Raw genomic sequence first — 14,455 nt, 5'->3', positions numbered from 1 at the left:
ACCAAAATCCAGGTCCCCTCGGGGTTGAAAGCAATTTTCACACTCAAAATGCGGTTTTACTGTCAGGGTTACAATTAGGTTATGGTTAGGTTTAGGGTAAGGGTCAGGGTTAGGCATTCATTTTTAATGGTTAGGGTTAGGGTAAGGGGCTACGGAAAGCATTATGTCAATGGGATGTCCCCACGAGGATAGCAAACCAGACATGTGTGTGTGTGTGTGTGTGTTGACCTCACATATTCCCACTCACGGGGCCATTTTTGAGCCAGTGTCTTTGCAGTAGTGATTGGGGTCGGGTCGCTGCTTATAACTCACGCTTTCTATAATCTGCTCATTTCTCTGCTGATGGTTTCACTGCGACTGGTGGCTCGAAAAATGAAGGTAAATATAAGCAGTGGCCAAATGAAGCTCTCTGAAGCATCGGCGCGTGTAATTTGAAACAGGATTCATTACTCGAAGCTTTTCAACACAGTCCTCTTTTACAGCATCTGGTGGCCGAAGCATGAAGAGCAGCTTAAATCTACAACTTGAAGTGAAAAGCTTCACTGTGATTTCCCACTGTGCAAAGCTCAGCTGACAACTTCGGTTTAGTATTGTGTGACAACTCGTGTGATATCAGGCTTTGAACATGTATTGTTTTGTGTGAAAAAAAAAGTTATGTCTATTTGATTAACTTGATGATTAAACTTTCCTTCTTTGCAGATGTGTCATGGTAAAGTGTCCCTTTGCTTACGACTTCTTGTGAACATGGATTTAAAAAGAAAACATTATACATAATAATGTATCTGTCTCCAGACTTAAACCCTACTGAGCATCAAAGGGGCATGGTGGAGGAGCTCAAGGTCTCTAACATCCACCAGCTCCATGATGTCACCAAGGAGGAGTGGAAGAGGACTCCAGTGGCACCCTGTGAAGCCCAACAGGCAGTGTTGGAAAATAATGGCTGACACACAAAATATTGACACTTTGGGCACAATTTGGACATTTTCACTCAGGCGTGGACTCACTTATGTTGACAGCAGTTTAGATGTTAATGATTGTATGCTGAGTTATTTTAAGGTGACAGCAAATTTACACTGTTGTACAAGCTGTACACTGACTACTTTACATTGTATTAAAGTGTCATATCTTCAGTGTTGTCCCATAAAAAAAGATTTAATAAAATATTTACAACAATGTGAGGCGTGTGCTCACTTTTGTGAGATACTGTATATAATGACACATGTTATATGGACGTTTGAGACTTTGTCTTTAACTTTATTAGTGAAACAACTGCAGGTTTCACTGACAGTACATAACATGGTAGTTTAGCCTTTGTATGTTTTTCATAAATGAAGTTCTACGTATTCAGATTTGAGAGTGGGCACGTGGGATGATTAGAGTTCACTGAGTGGTGCTGAGGTCTGAAGCTGAGAGCAGCTCCAGTAATCACACTGAGAGAAGAATTGGGACAAACTGTTGAATGTGAGGTTTATGCCTCAAAGCTGAAACAGAGCTTTATATATTAATAGATTATCCAGTATAATGTTTTACCTAAGTTATCTACAAAGATGGGATGATGGCACAGGCTTTCAGTCCTGATTTAAAACACACACAAACATGTGGACCTATTAGAACCAGCTTTAATCAGCTGCCTCGGCAATGAAAAACATATATTAATTCTTCATATTATTCTCAAAAGGTGTAAGACGCTCAGAGTACTGCACACGTGTGAACAACACTTCATTAAGAATCATTGAGATTGCTTTTTAACCTGAATATCTAAACCAAACTCAGAAAGAAATCGATAGTCACTGCTGGAAATGTCTATAGTGGAAACATTAAACACATTTGAAATGAACACATTAAATACCATCGTTTTGGTTTCAACACATTAATATTTGACTTTGCTATTTTCTTTTATTTTGTGTGCATCAGCTGTGTTATCAAAAACCTGAATATCATTTATAAACTGTGACTGCTATAACAGACAGTCTGTGGGTGAGAAGAGTGCTCTCAGTACTTCATCCATCTATTGTCTTCCACTTTCCTTCTACTTCATGTTCACGTAGGATACAGCTGCCATGGTTATTCAGAACTCATCACACCATTCACACCTTCATGGTTCAGAGGCTGCTCAGCAGAGGATGGTTTTTCAAAGATGTGTGGGACTAAATGTTAACTTTCTCTAAAGATGGAAAACACATTTGGTATTTTCGTTTAATATATATTTTAATTAACTAATGAAAAATCAAAGCTAACGCTGTGCCAGCTTCCAGCTTTGACTGACAGCGATCAAACCTGTTTTGCCGCTTTGCGTCTATCTGCGACTCCAGAACAGACATGCGCATGTTTTTCTGACTGCAGCTGCCAAACAAGCCGTGTGATGACCAATGTTCCCGCTAAGCTGCGCACGTGCGCAATTGCGCACTGCTGGCACGGTCTCTGCGCACAGAAAATCTGCGTTGCGCACAAAACAAATCTAACCTGAATTGAAATTAAAGTAAATACGTTAACAATTCTGTTTTGCAGTGTTAGTCAGTAAGTGACTGGCTGCTCCTGTATGGGATCAGAACGATGCCACCTTATCCCATAGTCCAGCCAATGATGCGATTCACATTCGTATATACGCAGCTAATCAGCGTGGTTCACAGGCTATGACAGCGTCCTTATGTGCCGACACCGGTGTTTTAGCTAGCAAAGCGGCGTGGCTGATGTGGAGTGAAGCCACGTTAATGACAACGTGTACAACCATTGGAGATGTGAGCAGGACAGACGGAACAACTGACGGGAAAAGTGTGGACTTTATACCAGTTTTTAAATTGTGTTGATCGGCCACGTAAAACCAGAGTTATGATAAAAATATCTGCAATGTTTGGTTTTCTTCCTGAATACTATCGTTGTTCATATTTACTGCGGGAAGAAACGGTAAAAACAGCGTTTTATAAGGAAAACGCTCGAAAGCGCTCTCCACCTGTCAGCAAAGATGAAACCAAAAAAACCCCAACCTTTCCTATTGGTGGAAAAATGTACCATGTGGACCAATCAAAAAATGATATGGCAACATGGCATTTAGCTGTTTAGGAAGGGGGAAGTTTTAGGAGTGACGGCGGTGTTTTGAGATGTGAGAGATTTGAGACGTTTAGCACAAATCTTGTGTAGTTAGTGTGTAGTGTAGTCAATAGTTTTGTTGTGTGTGTCAGAACAATGAGGCGACTGCTGAATGTTACAGGTGTTACAGGAGTGATACATCTCCTGTTGTCAGGCCTGCAGGTATCAGGCTGTTGTTCTCCTTTATCTCATAGTGGACAGAAATTATTTTTTGGAGTGGCACAAATAATTTGTGTGGCATCAGATTTGATGCAGAACAGCTGATTGTTCTGTAAATAGTTTGAAATATTTGTTTAAAAAACACATTGCCTGCATTTTTAGGTAAACAGCTGCAAAAAACTTTGTTTGCAAAACTCAGTTACTTTTTTGAAGAAGTAACTATATAATTAATTGCCCAGCATTGGTCTTTATATCCTGTATGTTGCAGACAGAGAGTTACAGGACTCTCTCCCAGACCACAGACTCATAATACAAGTCAGAGCTTTATATATGTATGTATATATATATATATATATATATATATATATATATATATATATATATATATACACACACACACACACACACACACACATATATATATATATGTGTGTGTGTGTGTGTGTGTGTATATATATATATATATACACACACACACACACACACACACACACACACACACACACATATATATATATATATATATGTGTGTGTGTGTGTGTGTGCGTGTATATATATATATATATATATATACACACACACACACATATATATATATATATATATATATATATATATATATATAAATATAAAGTTGTGTTTTCAAAATTGGAGTTCAAGTTATTTTTACTTCCAATAGTGTTAACATACTACACAGGTCATGAACAAGATTTTTTTAAATTTTCATTGTAAGTGGGCTAAAGCAGTTAATTAAAAGTAGTCTGACATAAATGTAAATGCTGTAATTTGATTACTTTAATAAACCATGTAACTTGGATGGATTGGATGCTGGCGTGACCACAGTGCACACGTCTGCTGTTGCTCACAGTGGTCCAAGGGACCGCTCAGGGAGTTTGTGTGTTCGCTCAGACACATGAAAAATTAGAGGGAACATTGGTGATGACATCGTTCTTACAGCATCAACACAGTAATTCAAATCAAACTTATGACAAAGGAGATCCTTGAACACAAATTAGCCTGATATGAAAATGTTTGTGTGCTGGTTTGATTCCAGTCTCATGGAGAGGGCGGGGCTTATGTCCTATACTGCAGCCGGACATCAGGGGGCGATAAAGACGCTTTTGGCTTGTCGTTTGTCAGATGTTTTGTCAACCGTCGAAGAAGAAGAAGAAGAAGACGAGCGGAAGCCAAGGAGGGGAATTCAAAAGAGAAGGTGAGTTCTGTCCGTTATAAAGTTAAAACTGCGGGAGGCTGAGCAGCACAGATCCCTGCGGTGTGCCTTAAAGCAGGTAACACAAACGGCACAGTGACGCTGGGTTAGTGGGTAGCACGTTAGCGACTCCGTGAAATAAACCAAACAATACAAACAACCAGTCTCACGTTGCATTTGCGCAGCTGCAGAGCGGGTAGAAGTCGGTAACCGGTGACACCTCGGCTGTGTCCCAATCCAGCGACCGCACGCTTCGAAGGACGCGCACTTCGCGGACTACGTACGGCGGGTACTAGCAAGTACGAGGAGTGCGGAAGTGAGAGGCTTGTGAAATGGGACGGTCTAGCCTTCGTCGCGCTGCTCAGGTTGCCTAGCAACCATGATACTAACCGCGAAAAACGTTTCGTACAGCATTGTTTGACAGAAATGAAGGAGAAAAATGTTTTGTTGGTCATTCATTTTTTTATGACATCACTTTGATTAGTTGAGTATCTGAGGCTGAGACCACGGGACTGTAAAACATGATTGTTGGGCTTCATTTCTGTACTGAACAGTCGTTTAAGATTAGTTAGTAAATAACAATCAGCTAATGTTGTTCATGAGACTAAAGTCATCTCACTGTGGTAATGTAAATATAATATGGCCAATATTAAAGTTACTATATTAATCATTATTATATTACAGCAGTGAGTTTGAACTCTGTGTCAAATACTGAGCTTGAGTAAAGATTCCAGTTGCATTTATTTATATTTCCCATCACCTTAAATCTTCACTCAAAGACAAGTATCTTTGACAGTGTATATGTAGATGTATTATATATAAGAGACAAATATTGTTCTTTTAATATGTTGGCATTACAAAATTTGGCTCAATGCTTACATATATGTGTAAAAAGAAAATGTACGAGCTGTGATAACTGTTTCTGATAGAATGAAGAGTAGACTGATATATTAAATATTCCTTTATTGGGTGAGAAAATCAGACCATGTCATAACTGCTTTAAGTCATACAGAATAGATATCAGAGCCGTAAACAGGCTGACTTCTGCTAAATGGGTCAAACTGGGCAGAAAGTAAACAAACACATAACATCCTTATAGAATATGATGTAACACTATAGATCAACTTACCTCAGAATATATAAAGCATATAAACAATTACAGCAATATGATGCAACAAACACAGCAGTGCTACTGATCCAAAATACTCAAAGCTTCATAGAACTGAAACAAACATTTATTTTTAGCTCCATTCTGCTGCTGATACATACTTTAGGTTTCTGAATATTAAACTTGTTGCTGCCTTTCATAGTGTGTAACTTGAAGGCCCTGAGTACTTTCTCCCACACTGAAAACACTGGGATGATAACATTATTTGAACATTACCTAATAAGACTGATTCAGGACAGACATTAGTTATGTTAAACTTTCCTAGCAGTCCTTCACAAACAGGGAACAGTCTGTCTATTCTCTCCATCTGTCAGCTGCTGCTGGCTCTTCCTCCTCCTCTTCCTCACACACTGCTGAGTTTGTCCTGGTGGATCATCAGGGGTGCAAAGCCTCACAGATGATGTGCAGCAGTGGGTCCCTCAGTCTGTCCTCACTCTGGACACTTGCAGTTGTCACACATGGAAATCAAATGTGTGATAAGCTGCAGGATTCAAACACAAGTGTAACTTATAAATACATGTTCATACTTTTATTCCACAATCAGAGAGAAAGAAAAAGAGAGACAGTGCAGGACAGACAGACAGGTGACAGTCTCAGGTGTATACACTGCTACAAAACAGCACAAGAGAAGGAGGATTTAGTGTTTGTGTTATTACGAGTGCTAAACAAGAAGAGTTCCCAGATGGTACAGTGGACACATGTGTGACTCCTGTGATTAAAGCATCTTTCTTTCAGCTTAACGAGTGAACCGTCAGCTCGTTCAAACACACGTTAAAGTCCGTTTGGCTCGACACCACCGAACAGAGGCAGCAATATAACATAGCTAACATTAACAGTGCAGTGAATCCTGCTTGTGCCGTGATATTCAGGACTGCAAACCGAGCAGCATCGCTGACTTTCAGCTTGTTGTGTTTGTGGATTTATGACTGACTTTAATTATCCATGAAATCCTCACATTCTCTGTAAGACTAAGGTCGACTATTGAACGGCGTATATTTTAAAGGCTTTAAAACCAAGTTAGTACAAACATCACTAATGTCACATAACTTTGCCAACATGTGACCAACAGTAATGTTTTAATGTTCTTCATTATTAAACATTCGCACATAAATATGTGACATAATATTCAGTACTTACTTTTTAAATGTTTGCTCTTCGGCCGCTCCGCTTCTGCCGTCTGCCGTTTTTTTCCACAAAATTATTGTCTAAGGAGACTATTGTCTATTGTCTCCTTAGACTACGATGACCTGGATGACTGAGAACCTTCACAGACATATTGGCAAAATTATCCACACCCACCGCCGTGCTATGAATTGTGGGATATGAAGTCTACACCGGACCACACTTCAAATTTGGGGAAATTGACGGCGCATTTGTCGACCGCATTTGGAGTACACTTCGGATTGGGACAGCCGTCGTCGCGTCGCTGTGACGTAATCGGTCTCCAAATGCGCACTACGAAGCGTGCAGTCGCTGGATTGGGACACAGACCTCCGCTACGCTGAGGTCAGACCCATTTCTGGTGTCGGTGGAAACTGAAGGGGTCAAAGGTCTCCGTCCTTTGTAAAACAGGTGTTTGCCAGTAAGGAATATTATTCATGCATCAGTGTCATGAAACACCTCGTTTTTAAAGGCAATGCTGTCAGTTATACAGTAATATAAATGGCACCATGTTTACGGGATCACTTAAAGACGGAGTTTGGTCCATGAGCGAAACACTCTCAGTGATCCAGGTAAGGATGCAGCGCTATGCCCCGCCCACTCTGTACTATTGGAGGGTCTACCTTACAATATAAAGCAGCTTGAGGCGACTGGTGTTGTGATTTGGCGCTGTATGAATAAAATAGAATTGAACTGAATAGAGCAGGGCGATATGACCAAAAATATTTATCACGATATACATTTGAAAATTTGCGATAACGATATAACTGACGATATAATTGACACTAGACAAAATACTTTACAACTCCACAACTTTATTAGTGCAAAAAAAACCAAAAAAACCCATCAATGTATTTTCACTTAAACAAGCAGCTGATTTTTTTATGTGCATTAAAGTTATATAAAAATTTAACAGTGCACATGCAAATTCCTTGCTGACAGTTTAACCAAAAGGCATTTCCAGTGGAAATTGGCCGACATACCCTCAGCATAACCATGTAGAATATCCACAAAACGTAAAAAGAGGTTATACACACATAACACGGTAATATTATGTTGTATCACCCCGCGAGGCTCCTGCCTACCGTAGCCGTAATGCTGCTACAATCCATCAAGCGGTGCGGGTTCGTAGCTTAGCAAAGTCGTACTAAAACATTTGACAGATTTTCGAACGCCGTGTACCACATAAAATCGTTTCGAGGTCAGTAAACACAACCAGAATTCATACATAAGGCGCACGGGATTATAAGGGGCACTGTCGATTTTAAGAAAAATCAAAGGATTGAATTTAAGTGTGCCGTATTTTCCAAAAAACACGGTAATAACGACGGCCCGCTAGCATGCTCTACCAAAAATAGTGCTTTGTTGTGTATCTGTATGTGTTGGTTTTACAAACCAATTCTGGTTCATCCGTTTCATTCAACGTTCCGCTTTCGCCCTTCTCATTCTCCGTCACCGCCATACTTTTTCCGCCATGTGCGTATGAAAACAAAGGCACTGCGCATGCGCGTTTTACCCATATTCTATCGCGATATTTCATTTTCTTATCGTTGCCCAACATTATACCGGTATTACCGTGAAAGGTATGATATGGCCCAGCCCTAGAACTGAATAGTTTACACAGTTTCTAATTGCACAGAAATGGTCAGTTCACTTTGGACGTGCTATTTTCAAACAGGAAGCTCAGAAAAAGCCCAGCAGCTTAACAGGTAGCCCCTTAAAACTGATGGGAGTGCTGGGTTTTAGGTCAAACTACTGGAACTCTTGAACCATTGGTGTAACGAAAAATTCCAATGGTTCCTGAACACATCAACTCTGTACTTTTTCAGTGATATTAGGGTCATTGCAGTGATCCCAGGCAGGGCGCCACATCCAAATCCTGGCAATGAACAAAGAAAACAACCCAACAATCAAAACCAAGGAAAAAAGAACCCTCATGCAGGGTGAAATGTCTGTAGAGCTGCATCACACTCACTCTTTGTTCTCTCAAACAAATAATGACCCTAACATCACTGAAAAGCGCTGCTTTCAGTAACTGTTGGAATTCTGTCAAATGAGCCAACGGTTCGGGAGTTACGGGACCGCTGTGAAACACGTGACGCCAGCGACAGGTCAGGTTTCAGAGGGTTAGAGTGGGAGCGTAGAATCCAGCTGCCACTCAGCGCTTCCTTCTTGTTTGGCCAGCTGCACTGAAACAGGAACATCCAGCTGTTAGCCATTATGTTCAGGTTTGTAATGCGCCTCTTAACTGAAGACTGTGTTCACCGGGTACTTGGTGCACCTGATGAACACACAGCAGTGTTTTTGTGATGATTATTTTCATGTCTTTATAATATATTCATATGTAAAGCTGTGTGATTATAATGATCAGGGTTAAGGAGTATCTCAGACTGTGATCCACTCTGCTTTTTCCTGTCAGCATGAGTTTGTCCAGTGGCCATTCTCCTCCCCCATCTCCTCTCCCGGTCCCTCTCCCCTTCTCCTCCTCTCCCTCCCTGACGTGTTGTCCTGAACTCAACCTATCGGTCACACTCGGCCTCCCCCCTAAGACCAGCCAATCACTAGCCAAGCCCCGCAAACTGAAACAGGGTCAGCAGAGTGAACAAGCACAGCTGAAGCACAACGCTAAAGGACAGACAGACAGAAAGAGGAACAGACAGGTAACGACTGTGTGTGTGTGTGTGTGTGTGTGTGTGTGTGTGTGTGTGTGTGTGTGTGTGTGCAGTGTTGGGGAGTAACGGAATACATGTACCGCCGTTACGTATTTAAAATACAAAATATGAGTAACTGTATTCCGTTACAGTTACCGTTTAAAAAGGTGGTATTTAGAATACAGTTACTTTGTTGAAATAAATGGATTACACGGCGGTACTTTCCTGTTTCATATTGTGGCGGGTCAGGACTGTTTGGGTTTTGTTTGACAGCTATGTTCTGTTGTTCCAGGCGGCAGCGTTACGGTTGCCATGGTTACAGGGTGACGCTCTCTCTGCGACTGTGGGTTTCCTGGGTGAGAGAGCGCCTTTTTGTTGTTGTTGTTGTGCTAAGCTAAAAGGCAGAATGCTACAGGCATCGCCCTAAAGCATGTAGCCTCATGGGCAGTGTAGTCCGTGCTGCAGCGAGAATGGACCCATTATGTGTCTGTGAGCGAGGGAGGGAGAAAAAGGAAAAGTACGAGCTGTCATCGAGCAGAAACGGGAGCTGGAAGCATGTAAATATAATAATAACCACTGCAGCCAAGAAGAGTGCCTGACGAGCCCAGCTGTAAGTAAGCTATTAAGACTCGACTGTACACTGTGTTCGTGTTTTCCTCCGAAACAATAAGTTCCGTTGGAGCAGCCTTTCAACGCCTCTCTCTGTCTCTCGCTAGCAAAGTTGACCCAGATAACAAAGTAAAGCTAGTTTTCAGCTACGAGCCCGACACGAACCCGACGTATTAGCCAGAGGTCCCTTTACTATGGTTCGGAGCCGCGGACCTTCAGTAACAGTAATATATCACATTCATGTAGTTGTAAACAGCATGATAATATATTAAGTAATCCAAAGTATTCAGAATACGTTACCCTCATTGAGTAACGTAACGGAATACGTTACAGAATACATTTTGGGGCATGTATTCTGTAATCTGTAATGGAATACATTTTAAAAGTAAAAGTGTGCGTGTGTGTGTGTGTCTGTCTGTGTCTGTCTGTGTGTGTGTGTGTGTGTGTGTGTGTGTGTGTGTGTGTGTGTGTGTGTGTGTGTGTTGACATCACCTTTATGGTGTCCTGCAGGTGTGTTCTAAAGAGGCAGTCATCACAGTAACACCAGAGCCTGACATCGACTCGAGCAGTGACGCCCCATTTCAGGACTGGCTGAGAGGTGAGAGCATGCCGCTGCTGCTGCTGCTTCACAGCAGATTATGACCTGCTTCCTGCTGTACCAAGGTAAAGTCAGATGCAATTGGTATGGAAGATGCCATCGTGTGCTGGGGGTCTCTGGTGGAGTCACTGTGTCAAACCTTCTTGCTCAAACTCTTGACTGTGAACAAACCTGGACCCAGTCCAGCAGAAAAAGATGTTTCCTGAAGCGGAGCCTGTCCCAGCTGGCGAGCGCAGGGTGTACTTTACACGGGTCCATCGCAGGGCCACACAGATCGATACAAAAAATGTGTACAGAGTGTCCAGATGTGGGCCTCGAGGGCTGCTGTCCTGCAGGTTTTAGATCTTACCCTGGGTCAGCTGAATCAAAATTGAGTTCATTAGCAGGCCTCTGGAGAACTTACAAGATGCTGAGGAGGTCATTTAGCCGTTTGAATCAGCTGTGATGGATCAAGGACACGTCTAACACCTGCAGGACACCGGCCCTCGAGATCATTATATTTGAATGGCTCTGGTGTAGTTCTTACCCCTCAGCTGTAAAAAGCTATGAGGTGTCATCACCCTGCTGGGGAGGCAGGCCGGCGGCTGGCCTGGAAACCCAAATTTGTGAATGCAGTAACTCTGGAACAAAGCGATGTCGCATTGCCAAATAGATACCACACCTACATTTCTTACAACTTTGGGACGAGTGTGAATCTCACTGATCTCAAACTCAAAGGCAGAGATTTTCAAATGTAGACCACAGGTGCCTCTGCTGTAGGAGGCTGCCAGTATTTGACAGTTTGAGATTATTAACTGCACGGACAAAGTACTGAGCCACACCTCTTCATTCATGTGTTACGTTTTATGTTTTCTCTGCACCATGTGAGACGAGCTTGTGTTGTTGTGTGTCTTTAACATTGATCACAAGCACAATGTGAAGTGTCAGCTGCAGTGGTGTAAAGCACATCGGATCACGGTTTTAAGTCACGGATCGGATCAATTTTCGGATCAGCGAAAAAAAGAAAATTTTAACATTTACTTATTAACTTATTTAAGTACTTTTTGCCTGTTAAAAAACATTCAACTCAAGACTCATTCCACGCAATTATATAAAAACAAATTAAGATGCAATATAGGGCAGTACAGGGCTTTGTATCTACCACTCTGCTGTGATATAACGAGCGGTCACGGTCACGTAGCTTTCCGTTGCCCTGGAGCTCCACCCATTTGTAGTTGGGCAACAGAAGATGCCTGGGACAGCTCAGCCATAACTTTAAACTTTTCCTGCTCGTGCATGCTTGTAGCGATCTTTTCACTTTTCACGCGATGGGATGTCATAGCGTGGCTCAAGCACGTTCATCATAGTTTAAACTAGTGCTGTCAGTGTAAATCTTGTTAAAATCACGTTAATGCCATAACTGTGAACGCGGCGAATCTCCGTTAACTAGTTACCGCGGATCGCCCCGTGCGTGGGGCTGCACGGCGTCAATGCGTCAACTAACACGTTGACTAGTTTAAACTCCTTGTTTTGCACAAAGGAATACGGCCTCCCGTCTGCAGCTAAACACCCCAGTAGCTTTTGTAATAGTTTTAGCCCGGTCGGACTGGGCAGCAAAGGGCTGCTTAAATACCACAAACTCCTCTGCTCTTCCACTTGGACCGCTAGCGCTGGCCATAACTATCGCTTGACAGGCTGACCACGCATACACATACTTTTTTCTTCTTTTTCGAATCTTCGGATCACGTGCGTGCCGAACCGTGGAGTGGGATCGGTTCGGATTACGGATCAACTGTGATCCGTTGCACCACTAGTGGACAGTGATGCTTTTGTTCCAGCAGTTTCTGGAAGCACCAAGGCTCCGGCCTCATTCACTTATTAAAAGGTTTAAGTGACTGTATGTATATATGTGAGACCCCACAGATCCTTTATGTAAAAACTGTACAGGGCTGCATAGGTTCCTGAAATATCAACAGCTGGTTTTTGTTTTGTTGTGGATGATGAAGTCAGCTTTGTTGTCTCCAGTACATACTTCCATGCGCCTTACTGATTTACTAAGCTGAATGAATGACTCCGTCTTTGTCCTGTCTGCTGCTTGTTGTAGGCCTCAGACATGTGGTGGAACCTCCTGCTCCAACATCCACTCATGACCTGAGCTGTCTGCAGAGGGCGGAGCTAAATACCACCCTGGCTCTGAAGACTAGGCTTCAGTCACTGCAGGTGTGCACAGTTTTATTCAGTGGTCACTCAGCTGATTAACAGCTGCTAATGCTCATGTATCTGTTGTCCTACAGGACGCTCAGTTTGACTCCCAGAGGGCGATTCAGCAAACACTACAGAAGTCAGAGAGCACAAAGAATCGGATTAATGCCAGAGCTACTGAAGGTAACACACAGATCCTATGTTGTCTTATTTAATGGTCACTAACAGCTGTTTCTCTGTTGTGAATGAATGAAAAGTACCTCACTCATCCTGTGTTTGTAGACTCGTGTTGTTGCAGGTGAAAAGCTGATGAAATCAGTAATAATAACAATAGTAATAATAATAATAAAGAGTCAGTCTGCGGATGCCCTCTCGAGTGACCGAATCACTCTCCAGTAGTTTCAGCCGTTCTCCACCACTCTAGGGGGCGTCTCCCACTTTGACCTCGGGACTTCCAGGCCATACTCGGCCCACATATTTCTGTACACTACGCCAGCCGCTTGGTTATGGCGTTATAAACAAACAAAGGAGAAAAAGCCCCCAGTGTGGAGCGTTTAATAGTCCGTGGTGTGAGTGACAGAAGTAACAGGAGGGCATGTTTTCAGCAGTCTGTGCGCACAGAGTTGTTACTCACCTTTTGTGTTCCTCTGCTCATGTCCTCTGTAGAGGTGAACGTCTCTCGCTCTCAGGTTCTCTTCACTTCGTTGGTCAGCGTGGATGTGCAGGAGGATCAGCTGATAACCCAGCTGCTCCAAGATAAACTGCTGCTAGCTCCACCTTCCCAGTGCCGCGGAAGGAGGAACACTAAAGGACCCTCCTCCCTGTTTTTCATAACCTCTGACCTGCTCAGGCAAAAGCCCCTTTCACCAGAGGAGGTGCCATTCAGCCGTAAGCTCTCCACATCAGCTTGCCCCGCCCACGCGACTTTTGACCTGTACAGACGGCAGCAGTCCTGGGAGACGACACCCTGACTGCCGACTGGGATAATGATGGACGTAGCCACTGTGACACCGGCCGTTGGAGCTGAAACTCAAGTCAAAGTCAAATTTTAGCATCATTTAAATAAAAACTTTTGTTATTTGTTTGTTTATGTTTTCTTTGGGGGCTCAGCTGGTTTTCAGCTGTTGTATAAATGAAGTCCGTCTGCTCCACCATAATGTTTTTTACATGTTACAGTCAAAATGTCTACCAACCTTTTTCTACAATCACACGCACACACACATATATGTATGGATGGAAAGTTTTTCCTGATTTGGTTTGAATAAATCTGCTTGTATATTTATTTACTGTGAGGCCATCATTTGATTTCCTGTAAAGAAGATGCAGACCTGTGTGAGGGTTGTTTTATTTGTTATTCATTTGTGTGGTTGTGTTGAAGGAGAGAAGTAAAGAGAAAACTGCAGCAAACAGACAAACTACAGGCGAGACAGCTGATGTTATGCTGTAGTGGTTTATAAATGCAGCACAGTCTGGAGTGAGAGTAGTGGAGCTGGCTCTATGAAAGCAAGCCTCTCGTTCTACGTTTGGAAACTCGAGCAAACCTTCGCTCAGGTGTCAAACGCTGTACTGCAGTCATTAAGATTCAGCTGGGCCCGGTCCTTTAGCCATACCTGTACACTTTTAGCTGTTGT

At 42.6% G+C, this 14,455-nt stretch overlaps 1 protein-coding gene across 3 annotated transcripts; it reads left to right on the top strand.

The window, feature by feature from the left end:
* The first annotated feature begins 4,377 nt into the window (after positions 1–4,377).
* On the top strand, positions 4,378–14,106 carry ppp1r35 (protein phosphatase 1, regulatory subunit 35). Of its 3 annotated transcripts, none has more exons than XM_063471015.1 (6): positions 4,378–4,459; positions 9,205–9,445; positions 10,556–10,643; positions 12,727–12,842; positions 12,917–13,007; positions 13,491–14,106. In XM_063471015.1, the coding sequence occupies exons 2-6, from the start codon at positions 9,206–9,208 to the stop codon at positions 13,793–13,795; spliced, it is 840 nt and encodes a 279-aa protein (XP_063327085.1). In that variant the 5' UTR covers positions 4,378–4,459; position 9,205; the 3' UTR covers positions 13,796–14,106. The 3 variants fall into 3 exon arrangements, with proteins under 3 accessions (XP_063327085.1, XP_063327086.1, XP_063327084.1); XM_063471016.1 differs by lacking the exon at positions 4,378–4,459 and adding an exon at positions 7,340–7,357; XM_063471014.1 differs by lacking the exon at positions 4,378–4,459 and adding an exon at positions 7,734–9,013.
* The last annotated feature ends 349 nt before the right edge of the window (positions 14,107–14,455 follow it).

This window comes from Pelmatolapia mariae, linkage group LG4, assembly GCF_036321145.2.
Source record: "Pelmatolapia mariae isolate MD_Pm_ZW linkage group LG4, Pm_UMD_F_2, whole genome shotgun sequence".
NCBI lineage: Eukaryota > Metazoa > Chordata > Actinopteri > Cichliformes > Cichlidae > Pelmatolapia > Pelmatolapia mariae.
The sequence above is the reverse complement of the archived record's forward strand: the minus strand, read 5'-3'. Positions and strand labels throughout refer to the sequence as shown.

Coding starts and splice junctions, on each gene's coding strand:
- ppp1r35 (XM_063471014.1), top strand. Junction 9,446..10,555: donor ACAGAAAGAGGAACAGACAG/GTAACGACTGTG, acceptor GGTGTCCTGCAG/GTGTGTTCTAAAGAGGCAGT. Junction 13,008..13,490: donor TAATGCCAGAGCTACTGAAG/GTAACACACAGA, acceptor TGTCCTCTGTAG/AGGTGAACGTCTCTCGCTCT.